The sequence below is a fragment of the Pezoporus occidentalis genome, unplaced genomic scaffold, assembly GCF_034315485.1.
Source record: "Pezoporus occidentalis ecotype Australia unplaced genomic scaffold, CSIRO_AGI_Poc_V1 ctg175, whole genome shotgun sequence".
Classification (NCBI taxonomy): domain Eukaryota; kingdom Metazoa; phylum Chordata; class Aves; order Psittaciformes; family Psittacidae; genus Pezoporus; species Pezoporus occidentalis.
Genome location: NW_026913586.1, coordinates 84849 through 104315, shown reverse-complemented (window position 1 = coordinate 104315; position 19467 = coordinate 84849). Strand labels below are relative to the sequence as shown.

Genomic DNA, 19467 nt, shown 5'->3' with positions numbered 1-19467 from the left:
TGGTAAGTGGTGACCTCCAAGATGCTACTGGTATTATTTTGCCAACCTCCTTCTAATATGCTACTAGTTTTTTAGACTATGAGCAATTCTGAATAGGACATACAAACCTCTAACGCGGGTTCACAGCCTTGCTGCTTTCTAAGACACTCTTACACTGATGAAAGTGCTGCAGAGCACACCAAAGGCTAATGGAGAAACAGCCACCGGGTCTATATGTATGTGAGTCAAGGGGAGAATCTTTTGTTTTACATGCAGAAGCTCTAAAGGTTGTCCAGGTATAACCTATACATCCCTTCAGGCCCAAATTCAGCAAAGCATTAATGTATGGGTTTATGACCTATAATTTTCTATGGGCCCTAAATATGGGCATGTTAAGTGAAGCACTGGATTTGGGGCCTGAGTGACTTGTTTAAAAAGAGATCTCTTATGGAATCTTTCAAAGGTCATACACATGCAGGTCTTGAGCACAGGTTAGTGAATAAATAAGAAAATTTGAAACAGGCACAAGGATCTCAACCCACCTAAACTTTCTGTTACTTGAGGTATGCTGTCAAATGACCTCTCTCGGAACTATAGGAAGTCCACCTATAACTTTATAGATTGTTTGGTGTAGAACTGGACTCCCTACACATCAAAGAGCACCCTCTGGTATGAAGCAAGAAAACAAACCAGCCAACCAAATTAAAAAAAATAGGAGGAAAGAAAAAGCTAATAAGGGGAGCCAGACATGATGACTCCCTGGCCAGAGAAAGCCCTTGGGGGCCGTAACCAGCTGTGAATCTTGACGACATTCCCAACACGGAAAAAAAAAATCTTACCATGGGATTCCTAGCTTCTAGGATGATATTCTGCTCTAGGGAACCTAAATGTATTCTTGTGTGAAACAGTTCAGATGAGGCTACGTTAAATATAGATGCTGATTCTCAAGACAGACTTTCTATGTTCAAAGAGAAGCTGTTCAGGCATTTTGAGTCAGATTTTCAAGTGAGCCAAGTTAATTTTTGAATGCACTAGTTTAATAAGAAGGCATAATTTAAACTTTTTAAATGCATATTTAGTATGAAGTAGTCTTGATGTATGAAATGCTCTAGAAAAAGTATTAGTTTTAGCTATAAAGAAATCTATGTCATTTTTTTGTTGACCCTTGCTCACATTAAAAATAAACCAGCACTATATAGAACTGTCTTATATCTACACCAGAGAAATATTAGTTTAAGGATCCTGATTCTATGCACATTTATGCCACATGCCTCACATGTGACGTTGGTCAGCTATATTAGCCTGGGTTCTTGTAGAATGGGTCACTTGAAGAGGATGACTAGTGAGAGCAACAGCAACATTTTCCTACTGTGTGGCATAATTCTTTCATGTCCATCAAGTGCTCTGAGATTTTCAGTAGTAGGTGCTATAAAAGTCTGGATAACAGCAATGTATTACTATTATAAATTATCATTATATGCTGGTTTATTTCTTTTTAAACTGGGTTCAGTCTTCACTCTTCTTGTAATGCATACTTTGAATTTCCCACACTCTGTATTTCCTTTTTAATACTCATTTTGCCCCAAGAGAATATATGTTGTTGCCATAGCAATATTTCCCTGCCTTGCAATTTATCATAGTGGCTTTCCTTCAGGTTTCTCTAAGCTGCAAATGACACCCACCCAGCATACACAGCCTCCTCCCACCCCTGAACCTCCCCGTTCCCCCAACCTCTTACTACTTAGTAACTTCTCAACAGTCTATCTTTATCTTTAAATACAGACACACTCCAACATACTCTTCCAAAGTAGTCTGGCCTAAAACCAGGTGTTAATTAAAAATGCTGATAAGAGTCAGTGACACCTGTTGTTTCACATTTATTTTACTCAACCCTGTCTGTTAAATCCTAGCCTTTATTGCATTAATTCGCTTCTGCTTTTCTTCTTTTCCAGGTTTATCCCTCTCACTCTGGTGATCATGTAAACTTAACAGTATGTCTTGAAAGCTGGATTTTTATTGAGCAAACATATCAGCATGTCTACACACTAAAGACAGCTCTATAACAGAGGCCCAGTATCATTGCTATGGTTAAGGATGAGTTGCTGCCTCTATAATAAATCCCTATTGTATATGTGTGATATCTCTGCAATTTCAACCTGCAGCAGATGGAAATTTGGTATTAAAGTTCAGATGAACAGGCTCTTTTCCTCCATGATTTTCCATGAGGTACAGGGCCAATTCTCTTTCATGCCTGACATTGGATAAGATGTGGGGTTTTTTAGTGCTAAGACTTCTCAGAGAAAATATATTAGCTCAATATTTTCTAAAGCAGACTGCCTAAGGATAAATATCTAATCCTAAAGTAATGGTGCAGGGCCAAATTTTGAATCACTTATTGAGTTACAGGTCCATTAGAGTATATTTACTTTTTCTATCTAGGTTTGTCAATAGCTAATATTATTTCTTTATAACAAAATAATGCAGTGGTAATGGTCATAAAATTCCCACACATAAGAACTCCATCACAGAAAATACAGCCACAGGAGAGACAGACAAGGAATACTCCAGAAATTTGATTGTGCAAATTTCAGCATATTTCTGAGCGAGCAAATGGAAAACTAATGAGCATTTAATGCTTTTCCTGCACAGCATCATGTACAAGAACATAAAATGTAAGAACAACTGTTTTCTTAGACAGAAGGTACATCTAACCTGATACCTTGGCAACAGCTAGGAACCTAGGAAATAATACAAGAACAGGGCAAGTGTATGGTGATACTTACCTAAGGAATCTCCCAATAATTTGTGGTTCAGGGATTTGCTGAGCCAGAGGTAGTTTCTGTGAACTTCCTCTGTGGATTTCTCATCCCCAAACCTTGCTTTTGAACTCATATACAATTTTATCACCCAAAATATCCTGTGGTAAGAAGCTTCATATTTTAATTACAGGTTATGTGAAGAATCACTGTATTTTGAAACTGTGTTAGCTTCACTTGGTGACCCCTAGTTAGCAGAAGAAGCAGCGAGCAGTCATTTACTGTGCTCTTTTCCCTAATGCCCACAGTTTAATAGATCTCTCAGTTGCCTCCTCTATAGGTCGAGGAGTTCTAATCTATTTAGTTATTCTTTTCACTAAAGCTGTTTCATGCCTTCAATAATTCTGGCTGCCCTTTCTAAAGCTTTTTGAGTTCTGCTGTAACCTTTTACACCAATTTCATGGCCTTCTATGATGGGGCTACAGAACTGATGGACAGGGGTAGAGCAGTTGCTGTCATCTACCTGGACTTGTGCAAAGTGTTCAACACTGTCCCACACAACATCCTTGACTCTAAATTGGAGAGACATCAATTTGATGGATGGACCACTCCGTGGATAAAGAAGTGGCTGGATGGCCGCACACAAAGAGTTGTGGTCAATGGCTCAATGTCCGGCTGGAGACCAGTAACGAGTGGTGTCCCTCAGGGATCGGTGTTGGGACCGGTCTTGTTTAACATCTTCATCGCTGACATGGACAGTGGGATTGAGTGTGCCCTCAGCAAGTTTGCTGATGACACCAAGCTGTGTGGTTCAGTTAATATGCTGTAGGGAAGGAATGCCATCCAGAGGGACCTTGACACGCTTGTGGGGTGGGCTGATGTCAACCTCATGAAGTTTAACCATGCCAAGTGCAAGGTCCTACACCTGGGTCGGAGAAAACCCAGGCACAGCTACAGGTTGGGCAGAGAAGAGATTCAGAGCAGCCTTGTGGAGAAGGACTTGGGGGTGTTGGTTGATGAGAAAATGAACATGAGCCAGCTTCAGTGTGCGCTTGCAGGCCAGAAAGCCAACAGTATCCTGGGCTGCATCAAAAGGAGCGTGACCAGCAGGTTGAAGGAGGTGATCCTGCCCCTCTACTCTGCTCTTGTGAGACCTCACCTGGAGTATTGTGTGCAGTTCTGGTGTCCTCAACATAAAAAGGACATGGAACTGTTGGAACAAGTCCAGAGAAGGGCCACGAGGATGATCAGGGGACTGGAGCACCTCCCATATGAAGACAGGATGAGGAAGCTGGGGCTGTTCAGCCTGGAGAAGAGAAGGCTGCGTGGAGACCTCATAGCAGCCTTCCAGTATCTGAAGGGGGCCTATAGGGATGCTGAAGAGGGACTCTTCGTTAGGGACTGTAGTGACAGAACAAGGGGTAATGGGTTCAAACTTAAACAGGGGAAGTTTAGATTGGATATAAGGAGGACATTCTTTCCTGTTAGGGTGGTGAGGCACTGGAATGGGTTGCTCAGGGAGGTTGTGAATGCTCCATCCTTGGCAGTGTTCAAGTCCGGGTTGGACGAAGCCTTGGGTGACATGGTTTAGTGTGAGGTGTCCCTGCACATGGCAGGGGGGGTGGAACTAGATGATCTTCAGGTCCTTTCCAACCCTAACTATTCTATGATTCTATGATTATGGGACTCCAAAACTACCCACAAAATTCAGGTGAATTGAAATTCAGAGTTTTGTTGCCTATTCCTTTTCTAGGAATTCCTTGCATCCCATTTGATTTTTGTATCTGTGCTGAGTAATGAACTATTTTATACCTGTAGAGTTATAAGACAAAATTATTCTTCTAGAATAATGGTGAGCTCAGACTCCATTATTTTATATATGAAGTTAGGAGTCACCCCCTGTTGTGTGTTTCACTTTTAATTTATTTACATTTAACTTTATCTCCAATTTTGACACTACGTCCTGAGTCTAGTGAAGTCCTTTAGCTGCTCTTCCTAGCCGTCCCTGTCTTTCCCAGTCTTAGTCATAGAATCACAGAATCATAGAATAGTTAGGGTTGGACAGGACCTTAAGATCATCTAGTTCCAACGCCTCTATCATTAGCAAATGCTGGCACCTCACTGTTTGCTCCTTTGCCAGGCTACTTATGAGTATAGATTTGCTACACTTGTAATTTCCATTGGTGATCTCCACTAACAACTGACCATTTACTCTGTTACTTACATTTTAATGAATTACTTATCTATGAAAGAGGAGCCTCGCTCTCATCCTGTGGCAGCTTAGTTTCTTTAAGACATTGTGGTGGGAGGCCTTCCAAAAAGGCCTTCAGTGGTGAAACTTTCATCAGTAGCCACTGCATATCCATTACTGACATGACTAATGACATCAAAGAATTGGGAGTTTAGAGACATGACTTGCCTTTACAGAAATGGTTTAGTGTGAGGTGTCCCTGCCCATAGCAGGAGTGTTGGAACTAGATGATCTTAAGGTCCTTTCCAACCCTAAATATTCTATGATTCTATGTTTCTACGAAATCCTGCTGACTCTTCCTGTAAAACATATTTGTCTGTATGTTAAAAAAAAAAAATTAAATAGTTTCTACTGATTTCACTGGTACAAAGGTTGGATTTAGAACTCTATAGTTCTTCAAGGTCTCTGCAGGCTGTTCTTTAAAAGCTGACATCATTTTCCATGTCCTTGTCCTCAAGTGCTAAGGTAAATAAGAGGTTATATACCACAGTGTATTTTAGCTATTTTATGCTTGACTACCTTTAGAAATTCTGGATGAATTTTATCTACTGCTCGTCATATATCACTGTTTATATGTCTATGGTATAATTTCTTTTACTGATACTTCAATGCTTATCGGTGTAAACTATGTAACACCCCCATCATCTCCGATCCTGGCCAACTGGTCAAAGAGGATTTTAAAATAAATCTGCATGCCTATCTGCTTTTTGTGTCTTTCTGTAAACCTTACTTAAGGTTTTTTTGGTAGTCTTTGTGCCTCTGTCCTATTACAGAAACTATATCTGAGCATCTAAGATCATTCTATTAACTGGCCAGTAATGTGATACAGGAGCTACACATTTAAAGTGCAAATCTTCAAACAGCTCATCTTTACATGGCTAATTTAAGCTAATCAGGTAGGCTCCTTTTATAGTTAATTGATAGGAGTAGGCACTGGTATTTGATTCTTCGTGCTTATCTTAGACATCTCCCTTCAATGGGATTACTCATCCTTTGGGTGCCCATGTCTTTATACCAACTACAGAGGAAGCCCAGATGAGTGTGTAGGACATCTGAATTCTACATTATTAAGTCAGAAGGGGTGAGGTGTGCCCCAAGACACTACATTCAGTTATTGGACAATTGACTATTGCTGACTTTTGTTCTAAATTTTACTTATGATATCCTTTCCTTAGCAGGCTCTTCAGTTCTGAAGAGCCATAAAAGGAAGCTCTGCATTTGAAGATGGGAAGCCTTGGGTTGCCTGATTCAATCAGCTCTTCCTGGAGGGTACTGGATGGAACTAAGAGAAAAGTCAGAAAAATAAAGCCATTAGAGAGGGGAAAAAACCAATCTTTTGCACACAACAAACAGATTACAGATTGCCAAGCCATAGTCTTCTGTGATTTGATGAGCTGAGCTCAAGACAGAATACAGTCAGATGGTCCATATGTAGAAAAGTGAAGTGGGGCTTAGGAAGGCTCTGAAGATGAATGGAGAAAGAGATGACATATGGATAAATTTGCAAAGACTGTAAGCAAAAAACCCAAACATCGTAAATTCTTGTTCTTGGTCAGGACCTCAAGAAGAGATTTTTGAGTCCAGAGGGAGATGTCACTAGTGACTAGGCAGCATTGATGTGGAGGGAGTAACTGATGACCTGCAAAGGCTGAGGCTGACTCACCGCAGCTGCTCAAGAGTGAAGATGTGTTGCTAAGAACTTATTCTTGAGCTTTTGTTCATAAATATGGTGCATTTGTGTTGTTTCTGCACTCTATGTATGTCCAAAGCCCCTCAGATTTCAGGGGAAATGCACCACTGGTACAACAGGAAAGAAAACACCTTATGAGGGCAGACAATCAGTTACACAACACAACAGAACAATGGTCTCTATGTGAGCTCAGCTTCTAAAAGTAGCAATATCAAAGTCAGATTAACTAGCATGTGGGAATAGCCTTGGCGCAAACATTCGTCCAGCATAGCTATTCTGTGTTCCTTTTTCCTAGTGCAGTCCCATTGGTGGGGATGTAGCAGAGAACTGGAAGACTCATGGCACTCTGGGCCACCAAGCAGCATCTGTTGCTGGCTTTGGGAAATGGCTCCATATTAGAATAGCTCTGGCACTGCTTTTAGTGTGCGGAAAGGGCCATTTTTCCCATGTTTCAAGCAGTGTCTCCCATTGGGTTCAGCAGAAAATCTTGCCCAAATCTCTGACAGGGATTTCTCATGGTTTATATTAATGGGATTTTATTCTCAAGCAATTATGTCATTTGTCCCCCATCCCCCTGATACTTTGTTCAGTATTAATACATTGTAATCACCACTAGAGAATTAAATCCTGGAGCCATTCCTGTGGCATCAAAGCATCTGACTGAAATTGAAACTGTTGTGCAGCTGACTTAAGAAAAAAACCAAATCATTAGCAACATAGGATGGAAGCAAAGATATTCTAAACTTTTCCTGAGATATTTAACCTCTTTTAACTGAAAAAATAATCTAGTTCCATTAAATAGGTGCCTTTATTTCCTGTTTCTAAAACAGGTCAAGAAGCATGACCAGCAGAATCTTTTCATGTTTAGTTCCATCACAGCACTTGAAATTCTCATTTATCAGTGCCATGGTAATATGAAAACCTTTCGTTTTGATCGTTTTCACAAGATGACAAAAAATGACTCTTCAAAGTCCGCTCCAGAAGCTGCTACTTTAGTCAGAATGCTGCTACTGAACTTACTCCTATAGAGATGAATTCTGTTCATGTGGCCACATAGAGAACCTGACTGACATCAGTGGTCATTTTATCTGAAGGCATAATTTAATGCCTAATGGGTTACCTTATGAATATAAAAGGTATTCTCAGTCCTGAACCATGTCATCATTAATGTTTATACATATTTTGTGACACACTATGTACCAATATAATTATAGATTCTACTTTTAGGGTGCTCTTAAAAAGGATCATAAAAGCTCTTTGCTCACTCTGTCCCTCAGTTCCATACAGTTGGCAGCAGATGGGATTGGAAACTATTCCTATGAAGTTGAGGCATTTTTTCACCTTTGATTTAGGGTCCTATTTAGGATGGAATACTCACAGTGAATATCTACTTTGCAAATTGCAGTGTAGTGATATGGGAACCTGCTTACCAAGGGGTAGTTAGTACTGCATAAGTGATGTACCCGCAGGGCGAAAGAGCTTTATTTTAGTCTTTCAAAGGCTGTCTTGGACTTAAGTGATAACTGACTGTGTCAAGGCATCATGTCAGGTAGTACAGCAGTACACTTCAGAACTCTTGAATAGTGAAGTGATTCATAAAAATCAGTACTGGCTGGAAGCAGATCCCCTAATGCTAATGACCACCTACTTTCTCATCTCCTTTATGAGTGTTTATTTACAAAGGATCTCTATCATCAAGTTCTGTGTGTAAAATCATACCCCTTTATGAATGTTCTGCCCAACGTGTTGCTAAATTTTTCTTTGTGTTCAACCAGTAGCATCTTACATTGAACACTGAGAAGAGTACACAACACTTCTGAGAAGATCTGCGGAGTAAAAACAGTAACAGTAAAAACATGGTGGAGGTTTTTGCTTTTGGATTCAGACAAAGGAGAATCATTCCTTAATCCACCTAAAATTTTAGCACTGAAAGTGATCAAGGATGCACTCTGCTCTTGAAAGAAGCAAATGCACTATCTAGTTATTTACAACAGTGCTTTGCATTGTAGAGAAACATGTTTGTACTATGGGAAAAAACCCAATGACATTCTCTTAACTATATTATTGGATGGAAAAGTCCAAATGATTTTGAATCTTAGTATTTTTCCATGCTTAAAAAAAAAAAAAAAAAAGGCAAAAAGATCCTTAAACTGTGTATTCACAAACGCAAGAACAGAATTAGAAGGGAGGAAAGTGGCACGACAAGGGGGAATGGTTTTAAGCTGAAAAAGGGTAAATTTATATTAGATATTAGGAAAAATTCATCACTATGAGAGTGGTGAGACACTGGCACAGATTGTCCAGAGAACCTGTGGCTGTCCCATTTCTGGAAGTGTTCAAAGCCAGTTTGGATGTAGCTTTGAACAACCTGGTCTAGTGGAAGGTGTCCCTGCCCATGGCAGGGGAGTGGAACTGGATGAGCTTTAAGGTCCCTTCCAAACCAAACCATTCTGTGATTTATGATTCTATGAAAGGGCACAGCAGAAACACAGGGCTGTGACTGCATTCTGATTCTACATAAAAAACCTGAGCTGCATTTCAGGTTTTACTTTCCAACCCAGCCTTTACCTCCACCTCATGCTATGTTACTTTCTCACTGTCTCTCTGAGACAGAAAAATTTGAACAAAACAGAGCAGGCGTGTGTTTGTGCCTGTGCATGTGTGTCAAACAAACAAGATAATTTCATGCATTAGAAAATATGACAAGTACAATTTACGAATGCTTGATCAGAGTGAAGCAAAGCCATGAGTCAGCGATGCCATAGTTAACGAGTGAAAAGCTATTCCATCCCATTCCATGTTCTGTACACGGCTAGATGAGGCTGTTATAGAGAGGCAGGAGGTTGCGCAGTCACGCCTCCATTACACAAACACACTTAGTAGGCAGTGCTCAGCAAAAGGGTGGGGGTAAGAAGGTTCCAGCTCTCCAAGGCTTCCTAATAAATCCACCTCTGCTCAACATTTTACATAATGATATAATGCATTGCATTATATTATTATAAGCAGTGACATCATAATAAAATACCTGAGTGCTACTGAAGTGGCAAGGAACACCTAAGATACATTTCTATACTTGTAATTCAGTTCTTGTATTTTTTAATTATAGATAAGAATTTAAAGTGAAAATAATTATTCATTCCATAAATACTGTTGTAATGGATCTTCAGCATATAATTAAGAGGCCTTTAATTTTAATTTTGTATACTGAACGCCTGGTTTTGGAGGTATTCCATATTTTATATTCAGGGCCTATACCTGCAAAGCTCTAAGCTTCGATTTTAGTGGAAGCTGAAGATGCTGCATGACTTGCAAATTTAAGAACTTAGCTTTTGTAATGATGGATACAAATAGAATGGCTGCGTCAAATGCACTGCAAGGAATTATCCTTGCTTCTAATTGCAATCCGTTTCAACCGTGCTGTCAGTGTTCCTTGGCCCACCTCAGGTTGCAGCACCATATTCTAACCCATACTTGCAGTACAGCCAGTAATGATGAAGCATCTTCTTTCTAAAGTGCCCAACACCTAAATAAGGGACCTACTATCACAGCATTCAGTGTTTTCTAGAAACAGATCTCTTTGATGGTAGAAAAGTAGTTAGCCTGTAATCTCAATGTGAAAATGGATGTCTCCAGTTATTTGCAACTGGATATACAACCTTTCAGCCTACAGTAAAGATTAAAATCATTGGCACATGATTATTACTAGGTGAGGATAGCCTTTCTGAAAGGGCAACTGTATTTCTCAATTCTAGTAAATACAGACACTCACATCTTTAAAAGTACAACAATAACTGGCACCTTTCTGGCAGACTCAGCAGGCAGGTCAAAGATTGTCTCAGCATGTAGAATGAATTAATATTTCTCTCTCAAGAGTAGGTCCTTCTAGAAAAGGCTTAAGGCAGATTGGTGGGGCATTCAAAGGAAAGCCAGGGGGAGGGCAAAAACTTTTGTTTATATGAACATTTTTCAGATTTAGATCTAGAAATATTTAAGTGTTTTAATGTTTTAATGTGTAGGAAAGACTTCACCCTTCCCTGTCCATCCCTTATGTGTCTGTTCTCCTATATATAGCTCACCACACACGTCCTAAGATGTCTTCCCACATTTCACTCCACATTCTCACTCTGCCCTTTTGCAGGACTCTGTAAGTCCCTATCCCTGCCTTTAGGCGTTTGTCTCCAATTTCGTGTCTTCTACTCCTGCTCCTAACCCCACTTTACTCACTCTTCCTACTCCATTTCTGAGTTTCTCCCTGTGTGTTTTAGCTCTTTATCCTCTAGATATAACTTCTGTGCATCTGCTGCTTGCTTTCTCTGAAGCCCAAATGAATTATGGAAGACCTTACTCTATTCCAACAAATACTTTCTGAATATCGGTCATAGTGCACATAATTTAAGAAATGCTATGTTTCCTCTACTTCTTGTTTGAACAGGGTACAAAGTGATGACTTTGCTTTTGTCTCCTCATGCTCGCAAGACAGTAACAAATGTCCCCTAGTGCTCCATCACAGTTTAGAGTGCTGCTGCATTCACGTCTCTTGTTTGGTCATGCAGGCACATCTCCAGTAACAAAAATTCACCCTGAAGAGATTCATTAACTATTTGTAACTAGTCAAGTATTTAGTGCTAAACGAATAAGGGTAAAAAACTGAATAAATCAATATAGTATAACAAGATAGTATAACAAGATTGTATAACTGACTTAAAATGTGGTCTTCCTGACACCCAGACATAGTTGTTGGTTTCTGACAAACAGGTAGTGGGAGGAATACTACATTTTCAGTGTCCTCATGGGCATAATATGGTGACCTGAAAAGGCAAGAGACTAATTCTCTCCTCACTTCTCTTTGTGTCCTGAACCTACAATTGTAAATGCAAGCTGGCAGAAGTGGCTTGCCTTGCTGGCTCCTCACAGACAATATAATAGTGGCTGCAACTTTCGCATGCCTGAATTAGTAAGCATTGTGCCTCCCTATGATTCTCCTAGACACTGCATCGTACTTAGATTGCATTCTCTCACCCAGAACCATGGACTACCATTCTTCTTCCAACAAATGTAGTACTCTCTGTTTAGCCTACATTCAAATCATTCTAGTCACTTAAGAAAACATCTGAAAGGAAATAAACACCAATTAAGGCACAGCCACTTTAATGCACTAAAGATCAGCTCTGAACATAATTTCCTTGCTTTCTATCAGATAAATCTCCCACTTTTGAACATTCCATTTTGTACTTAGATTATGTCTTCTCAGATAAGCTTTAAGCATTACCATCTGTTCTGCAGCAATCACATGATCCTATCACTTTGATTCAGTTGAACACAAATCCCTTTGACAATAGGGAAACAGCAAAATAACACACATTTGTTCCAAAAACTGCCACAACCATAGATTGTTCAAGGGCTGCTCTATAGTGTAGGTAAAAGACACGGGGAGACTCTCCTATAAACCTCCTGTCCGTGCCCCAGTCTGTCCAGGCAGCATTCTGACGCTGAAGCTTCTTGTTTGCTAGGGTGATTGAGTCAGTGTTTCAGCTGTGTTCAGCTGCCCCAAGGGCTGAAAGCTTAGCCAGGGCCCCATGCCTCTGCATGCCTGCTAGCATTTGGAAGCAAATCCTGAGTCACAGGGAATACACCTTTCTCTTGCAGATGCAAGAGCACTATAGTTAACACCTCTCAGGAATCTCTGAGGCATTCTTTCCACATCTGTCCTCTGCAGGCAACTGGCCCACAGTCACTACAGTTGGCCATTGCATCAACAGATGTTCCCTGCTGGTTTCTAGGAGAAAGCAAAAAGCAAAGGAGTTTGAACCCACTGTTGTGGCCACACCTTTTAGCTCTAGTGAAAGGCTGGTGCATATTATGCAGATATTTGGAGCATTCTTCTGCTTAGAATAATTTCCCCATTGGAATGGAAATAGACCTTTTTACCAAAACGATGATCCCATTCAGACTCAAATTATAGAAGACGGTATAAAATATTTTTCTTTAAGCTTTGAAAGAGGCACACACTGTACTATCAAAGTAACTTGCAGTCCCTAGCTTTGCCTATGCAGATGATGTATATATACACTGGATGAATCATCAAAAAAGGGTGCATTGTAAGTCTTCTCACTATGTCTATCTATACTCCTGCACAACAAAATGTATTGCAAACTTTCTGTCACTCAGAAGGTAAATTCTCTTTATTTCCAACCACTGAATAATTCTCAAAGGGAATGTTTCAGCTAAATTTGTGGTTGAACACATGAACAGGTTAAACTGCTGCATATTGATAGTTACGGATGATTGAAATTTAGGCTACTGATTTATTTTGAAGGAAAATACAGCAATAAACCAATGTACTATAAATTCTAGCTGAATCTGGTATTATGACTCTTCTAATTCATGTAATTTACAGACAAATTCAACGTTTCATTTTCTCCGCTTATTTTTAAGGGCACTGAAAATTCCCTGAAAATTGCTGGAATACGAATTTCTATATGAGAACTATGAGAGTGAGAATAACAAAATGCTCTGATTTCAATGGTGCAACGGGAAAAACATCTTGGACCATGCACTGTTCATTTATCTTTTGGCATCTATTTAAATACTTTATTTTCTCCAAGTTTGTAAGCTGTTTAAATAGTTAATCTGCAAGCAATTGGTAAATATAAATCTCTCAGAAGCATGCTATCTTTTTTCCATCAAGCTAAAAGGGAAAGGGTGATTCATATTAAATGTATTGATGATAGGAGAGCTCTAAATAGCATTTTATCTGCAATACTCTATTTGAAAGGAACAAAGTGCAAGTTAAACAGTAATACAGAATGCATTTTTTTCAGGGGTGGTCCTCTTGGAAAATGTTAACCACATTAAAGTAGGTAGATATTGAAATAGGAAATGACTTGAAACTGTCATTCACCTGAGCAGGTGGTGGAAGAACCTTCTTGCGTATCTGCTGATTGGGTCTCTGTATTCCAGCACAGTTGTATCCAAGAGGGGTCTTGTTGAAGCATAAAAGGTTCCAAGGCTTGCCTCAAGCTGTGCTGTGGAGTTCAAACACAGCACCAGTGAAACAAGTGAAACTGTTTCAGTTACAACAGGTTGTTCATGTTTGCAGTCAGTCAAATTCCTCAAACACTGGTGAAATGTGAGGTAGGACAGATGAAATCAAAATATGACAGACTGTACAAACACAAACGTGCATATAAACTTTCACTTTGAGGCTGGGTTGACAATGACTTTGAGCAACAAAAACTGTCAAAAAAGAATGAAGTCTATAATACATCAAGTTCTCACCAGCAGCATACAATTAAAAGCAACTCATAAGAGTAATAAAGTTTGAACAAGTTTGTCCAGTGGAGATCAACTCTCAATTAGCTCAAATTGTCTTTGTCCTCCTAGGCAAACAACAAGGAAGTTTAGATTCTCAGGGATTATTCTGTTAGGTCAGCAGGTAACAGAACCCTTCTTGTGATGGCCTTGAGGCCTAAGGAACCTCCTCCAGCCCACAGTTCTTAAAAATTAAAATAAAAGGGTCTAGAAACCCTAAGGGTTTGACTCTCCTACAGCGTGTAATGGTGGGAAACAGGATAACATCCCTTGTAATCAATAAAATAAACCCCCTTTGTTACTGAAGTTCTGTCTGCTTTAGCTATGTTCTAACAACTATATTCCACAGCTGGAGCTCTGAGGCGTTTTCCTGCATGTTTTTAATAAAACATTATAAATAATACAAGAGAATACACAGTATATGTATGGATTCCAGATGCTTAACTGAAAGGAAATCTAATGATCAATAATATTTATGTTATGCGACTTCTGCTTGAGAGTTAACATATAGTACAAGTCCTAATAGGCAGAAGGGGGAGAATGTGCTATGTATTTGCTGTAGAGCTTCTCCTTTTGGAGTGAATGTGAAAACTGCTACTGCTAATCACAATTTTGTGGAGGCCTGAAAAGCAAAATATAACCCATTGTCTTATTAGGCAGACAAAAATATCACTGATTTGCTATTATTAACATTTGTTTAAACTAGCCATTTCTGTATTTAGTGATAATGGTTCTTTCTTTACAAGCATATTTTATTAGGCTTGATATCACTAAATGTGCTCATAGTACTGTGTCAGTAACACAGCAAACTGTTAGTAAATTAGGTTTTCCATTATCCTCAATCTAGACAGCAAGTTGAAGTTTAAAGCTATTTTCTTTTGAAGCAGCAGTCAATTTAGATTAAAATTGAGTACAGCAGTACCTTTTTCTAAAACATGGTGAAACAACCACCCATACTCTATTACCATTGCTGTTTTTTTGACAGCATGTTTTGTACTTCTGAAATATTACATCCTATATGGAATATGAGTAACTACTAGCACAGTTACAGATTCATTAGATTGCCCAGCTTGATGTTGAAGGCAGAATAAAGATCTCAAAGATAACTGCCCCATTGCTATAAATAAAAGGCCCCACCAGGTTTTGCTAATAAAAAAGAAAACAAATTACCATGCCAAATTTGTTAGATTCACACAGAATAACTCCCGGACAGAATATAATTCTGTCTGCTGTAAACAGTGTTAAGGAGCTGCATGGGGGAAAACACACAGACAGCTATTTATAATGTGCATATTTTTACAAGAGTTTCAAAACCAGCTCTTTTCATGGGTCTTTTGAAAAGCATGTTTTATTTAGAATTGATACGCTATGTTTGCAACACAGAGATTTTTTTTAATAAGATCCCCAAAATGTGATAGCTGATGACTTGGCAGCAATGTAGGACACCTCCGAGTTTTTCTATCATCAAACACACCAGAATACTAAGTATTCTTTCTTGCCACAAAAGATGCCTGGTCCCCAGCTGTCTGCCTGCTATGCTGGAGGATAACACCTTCACTAAATCAAGGCACTTCAAATCTTGAAGTCTATTGAGTTTCAAGATAGACAGCAAATCAAGAGTAAGGCATCGCACCAGGCTTCTGCAGAGACAAGGCTGAACCTAAAATTCATCACTTCTTGTGAGGGACCCCAGCTACTACTGCAGGGGGCCAGAAGATTACAGCAAGGACAAATGCTATAATCCTAAAGGAGGCAGCAGAGGATAGTGTATTCAAAGCCTTTGGATCTTGTAATGAAAGAATGACCCTTCAAAAGCACCTTAAAACCCATACCAAAATCTCTTTTCCCTGTTGCAGGAAAATGCCCCTCCTTAAGTTGGTGCTGTCTCAGCATGACTATGTAACAAACATTTCAATCCCAATATTAACCAGTATTAGCTTGTAAATAAGCTAAATTTATGTAAAAAAGTTACAGCATATTTATGATAGTGTTATATATTAACGCCTACACCATATACATATTGATATCTATTTTTATTATCACTATTGACACAAACTAAAATGTGATCAACACACTAATCCAGATTTTATTGAAATGACTTGTCTACATATTACATTTGGTTCTGAAGTACCATATTCTGGCTGACTGGATTCTCACTATTATCTTCTTTATACAGCCAATAAACATATTGTTATAATCCACATATGAATGACAAAGACACCACAAAAATACATTAAAAATATAATCAGTGTCTTACCTTCTCTGTCTGGTGTAAGCTTTTGTTTGAGAAGGTGATTAACAATGGCACTCAAGCATATGTAGCACTGACGACCCATTGTGTTCCAGTTCATGGTGTTCAGGACATTAATTGCCTCATGTATCTCATCGTAACGAATATACTGGTGGATGATTTCCACAAGGCCCAGCTGCCCTCTTGTGAACACACCTTTTACAAGAAATATTAAAACCAAAGATAGCATTATATAAAACATAGATGACTACTTTTCAGCACAGTTAAAAATAATTGCTGTCAGCTAAAATTAGAAAGTTTAACAGATTTCATTATTAAATTTTTATGTCAGAATGCTCCTTATCATGTTAGCATATCTATACTGAGGTTGCTTTGGACAGCAGAAAAAACATCAGTGACCTTCACAGATCGAGGTTGAGTGAACACAGCCAGTATCCACTCGTGACAGAATCATACAAAGAAGTTTGTTTAAAACATGGTAGGAAAACCTTATTCCCAGATTACCATTATTACATTGGAGAAAATAAGCGAATATTCATAGAACCTCCCTCCTGCAGGAAACACTACTGGCGACACTAAAAAATAGCATTTGTGTCACACAAACATACAAATTTACAGCAGCAAGTTACTCATTTACTCTCTGTATTGAAACTGCTCTAGAACTTCTATCTTGGCAAGATTCTCTCCAGTGAAGCATTTCTTTTGTGAGGGGATATCATGAAAGATGTCAACATCTAGAGACCTTTGAATTACAATTGCACATGGAACCAAAATCAAACTTGCCATAATGGGGCAAAACCTGAGCAATACACTGCTCACTCCATGAAAGCATGATTTAGCTACAGCATTCTGTCTCTGAAAAGTAGAATTAAAAGACTGTTTATGTTTCTTGACTTGCAGATCTTGGCTTCTGAACAGAAAATGTGACTGAAAAGCTGCAGATAGTAATGTTATTTATTGTCTCTGACTAGCCAAATGATCACAACATAGAGCACACATGGCACTTTAGGAACTGTTGCTTGCTTTGGGTCACTGCGTTAGGGCATTCTTTGTCACTACTGCTCCAGGTATTTAAGAGAGACCAGAATAAATTTACCATTCCCCTCACTTTAAATAAAAACATAATGTCATGGTTTTGTCAATTTATATTCTAATGTTTGTCAAAACCAATTTTAAGCAAAAAATAAATAAATAAAGGGAACATGCTTAATTTCATTACTGATACTGAAGCTGGGGGGGAATATCTAACAACAGAGAAAAGCAGATCTGATATATAGAAAACATACCTCACAAAACTTTCATAAATGTAGTTGCATACATTGTGATGTAAAATAAGAAATGGAAAAGAAAAAAAATGTAGAGGGAAATATATATACAAGTTTGGGCGAAAAAAGCTTATATATTTATTTTTTGTAACAGAGAAATACTTGTTTTTTTTAGAGTTATTAAAGAAAAGACATGGTTGTCTATTGTATTTCACTTTACATTTGCATGTATTAGAGCCATTATAATATGTAATAGCCCTGTACTTAACCTGTGCATGTGTGATAGTATCTAATTGTTATGGTAGACTTTATTCTTCCTAAATGTTTAGTGTTTTTAAAGTATTACATGAGTTGAGTAATCTTCACATTAATCACTAAGTGAAGTTGAACATACTTATTTGTATGCTAATTAAATATGGTATTATATTTTAAATGTCTTTTGCTGAACTACTGGCACCAGTACCAAGTTTGCATTATCCAAGATCTGGGTTGACATCAACGACAAGAAGCCACAGTGCTTTTGAGAATGAGTTTGGCATTGGATTCCAAAAATATTTGCCATTCATGTTTGAGGGTGAATTTAATAGGAATCTTTTCCTGAAATAAATCTGGCTAGACAGCACAATTCACAGAACTTGTCCAAAATCATATGTCAGTTGGAAGTTAAAAACATATTTGCCTAGTCACACTGACATAGTTTTTTAACAGACTTTTATGGGAAAGAATTCCAAGCCATGAGTTAATTATGGATTTTATTTCAGCCCTGAATGCCTGACTGGGTTTTGCTGTCATGGATCCCTAAGTTTTCCATATAATTTATATTTGCATTATTTCTTAAATAGCAGAGAACTAAAAACCACTGAGGTTGGGAAGAGGGGCTGACTAATCAACACAGCATTAACTTGGTCGTGTGGAAAACTGAGAAGAAGAGGGTAAAGCTGAAAACCAGGATGCAATAGAGAACAGCAGATTTTTGCACAGTGGACTACAAAGAGGAAGAGAGGGAGAGAAAGAGAGCTTTGCCTTCCTCCTGGAAGAGATTTTACAGTAATTATACAGAATGAATTTTAAAATGTGATAACTTTCAGCTGTAGAGGTCAACATCTTCCCATTTGGATGCTTGACTTCTCCTGGGTGGTGCGCTTCCAGGCAACCTTCTTGGGAAAAAGAGGTGACAGCCAACTCACTGCCTAATTGATTTAGGAACGGTGCCCAGGGAGACAGTCCAATTAAGTTTACAAGCTGGCAATTAGCAGGAAAGGCCTCTAAATCCCTGCACTGAGAGCCTGCTTGCCTTCCTAAGAACATAAATGTGCTAAAGATAGCAAGGGGAAAGCTGTGCTTTCTGGAAGCTGTCGTGAGAAAACCCCACAAGGGAGGACTAAAGAAAAGCAAGGTAGATGTGTAGAGTGCCTTCTGCTCGACAGGTAAGAGGTAATTTAGAGCTGTTTTTTTTAATGGCCAACATGCACAAAACCATCAAGTTCTGGGGGTACTGTTCAATGACTAAACCTGTCATTGAACATAATGTAACTGAATTATCTCAAAATAAATGATAAGTTATAAATAGTTATTTTTAACATTGGGTTGTTTTGTTTTTTTTTTGATAACAGTAATAATCTGCATTGGCTTTTTTTAAATTATACAACTATAAGTTAATCCAATATTTTTGTAACACCCTATTATATGAATTTACTTGTTTGCAGTGGCATACTTTTTTAAGTTTTTAAATGCAGTCTTTCAAATATTTAGGTTGGCAGTGCTTTAGGCAGGATTTTTCCCCCCAAAAACACATGCACATCACAGTAAGTAATGAAATAAAGTAGATTTTTCAAACCTTTCTGTCACTTAGGGTTTTGGGGTTTTTTTAAAACCTTCTTCCTAATCTCAATAGCTTTATACAAAAGAATCATAAAAACCCTCCTGTAAAGATCTACAAAGGCAATCCTGTTTCCTTGGGCAGA

The 19467-nt window shown here is 38.6% G+C and overlaps 1 protein-coding gene across 5 annotated transcripts in view; it reads right to left on the bottom strand.

The window, feature by feature from the left end:
* WDPCP (WD repeat containing planar cell polarity effector) overlaps nucleotides 1-19467 on the bottom strand; it is a 158690-nt gene that overhangs the window by 54634 nt on the left and 84589 nt on the right. For all 5 annotated transcript variants that reach the window (XR_009963986.1, XR_009963985.1, XR_009963987.1 and 2 more), the window contains 2 exons: nucleotides 16245-16433; nucleotides 13578-13701 (listed from right to left, as the gene is read on the bottom strand). Coding sequence is in view for 2 of the 5 variants with exons in the window: in XM_062614284.1 (XP_062470268.1) it covers nucleotides 13578-13701; nucleotides 16245-16433 (313 nt within the window). In the remaining 3 variants the exon portion in view is untranslated. The remainder of the gene's footprint in view (nucleotides 1-13577; nucleotides 13702-16244; nucleotides 16434-19467) is intronic.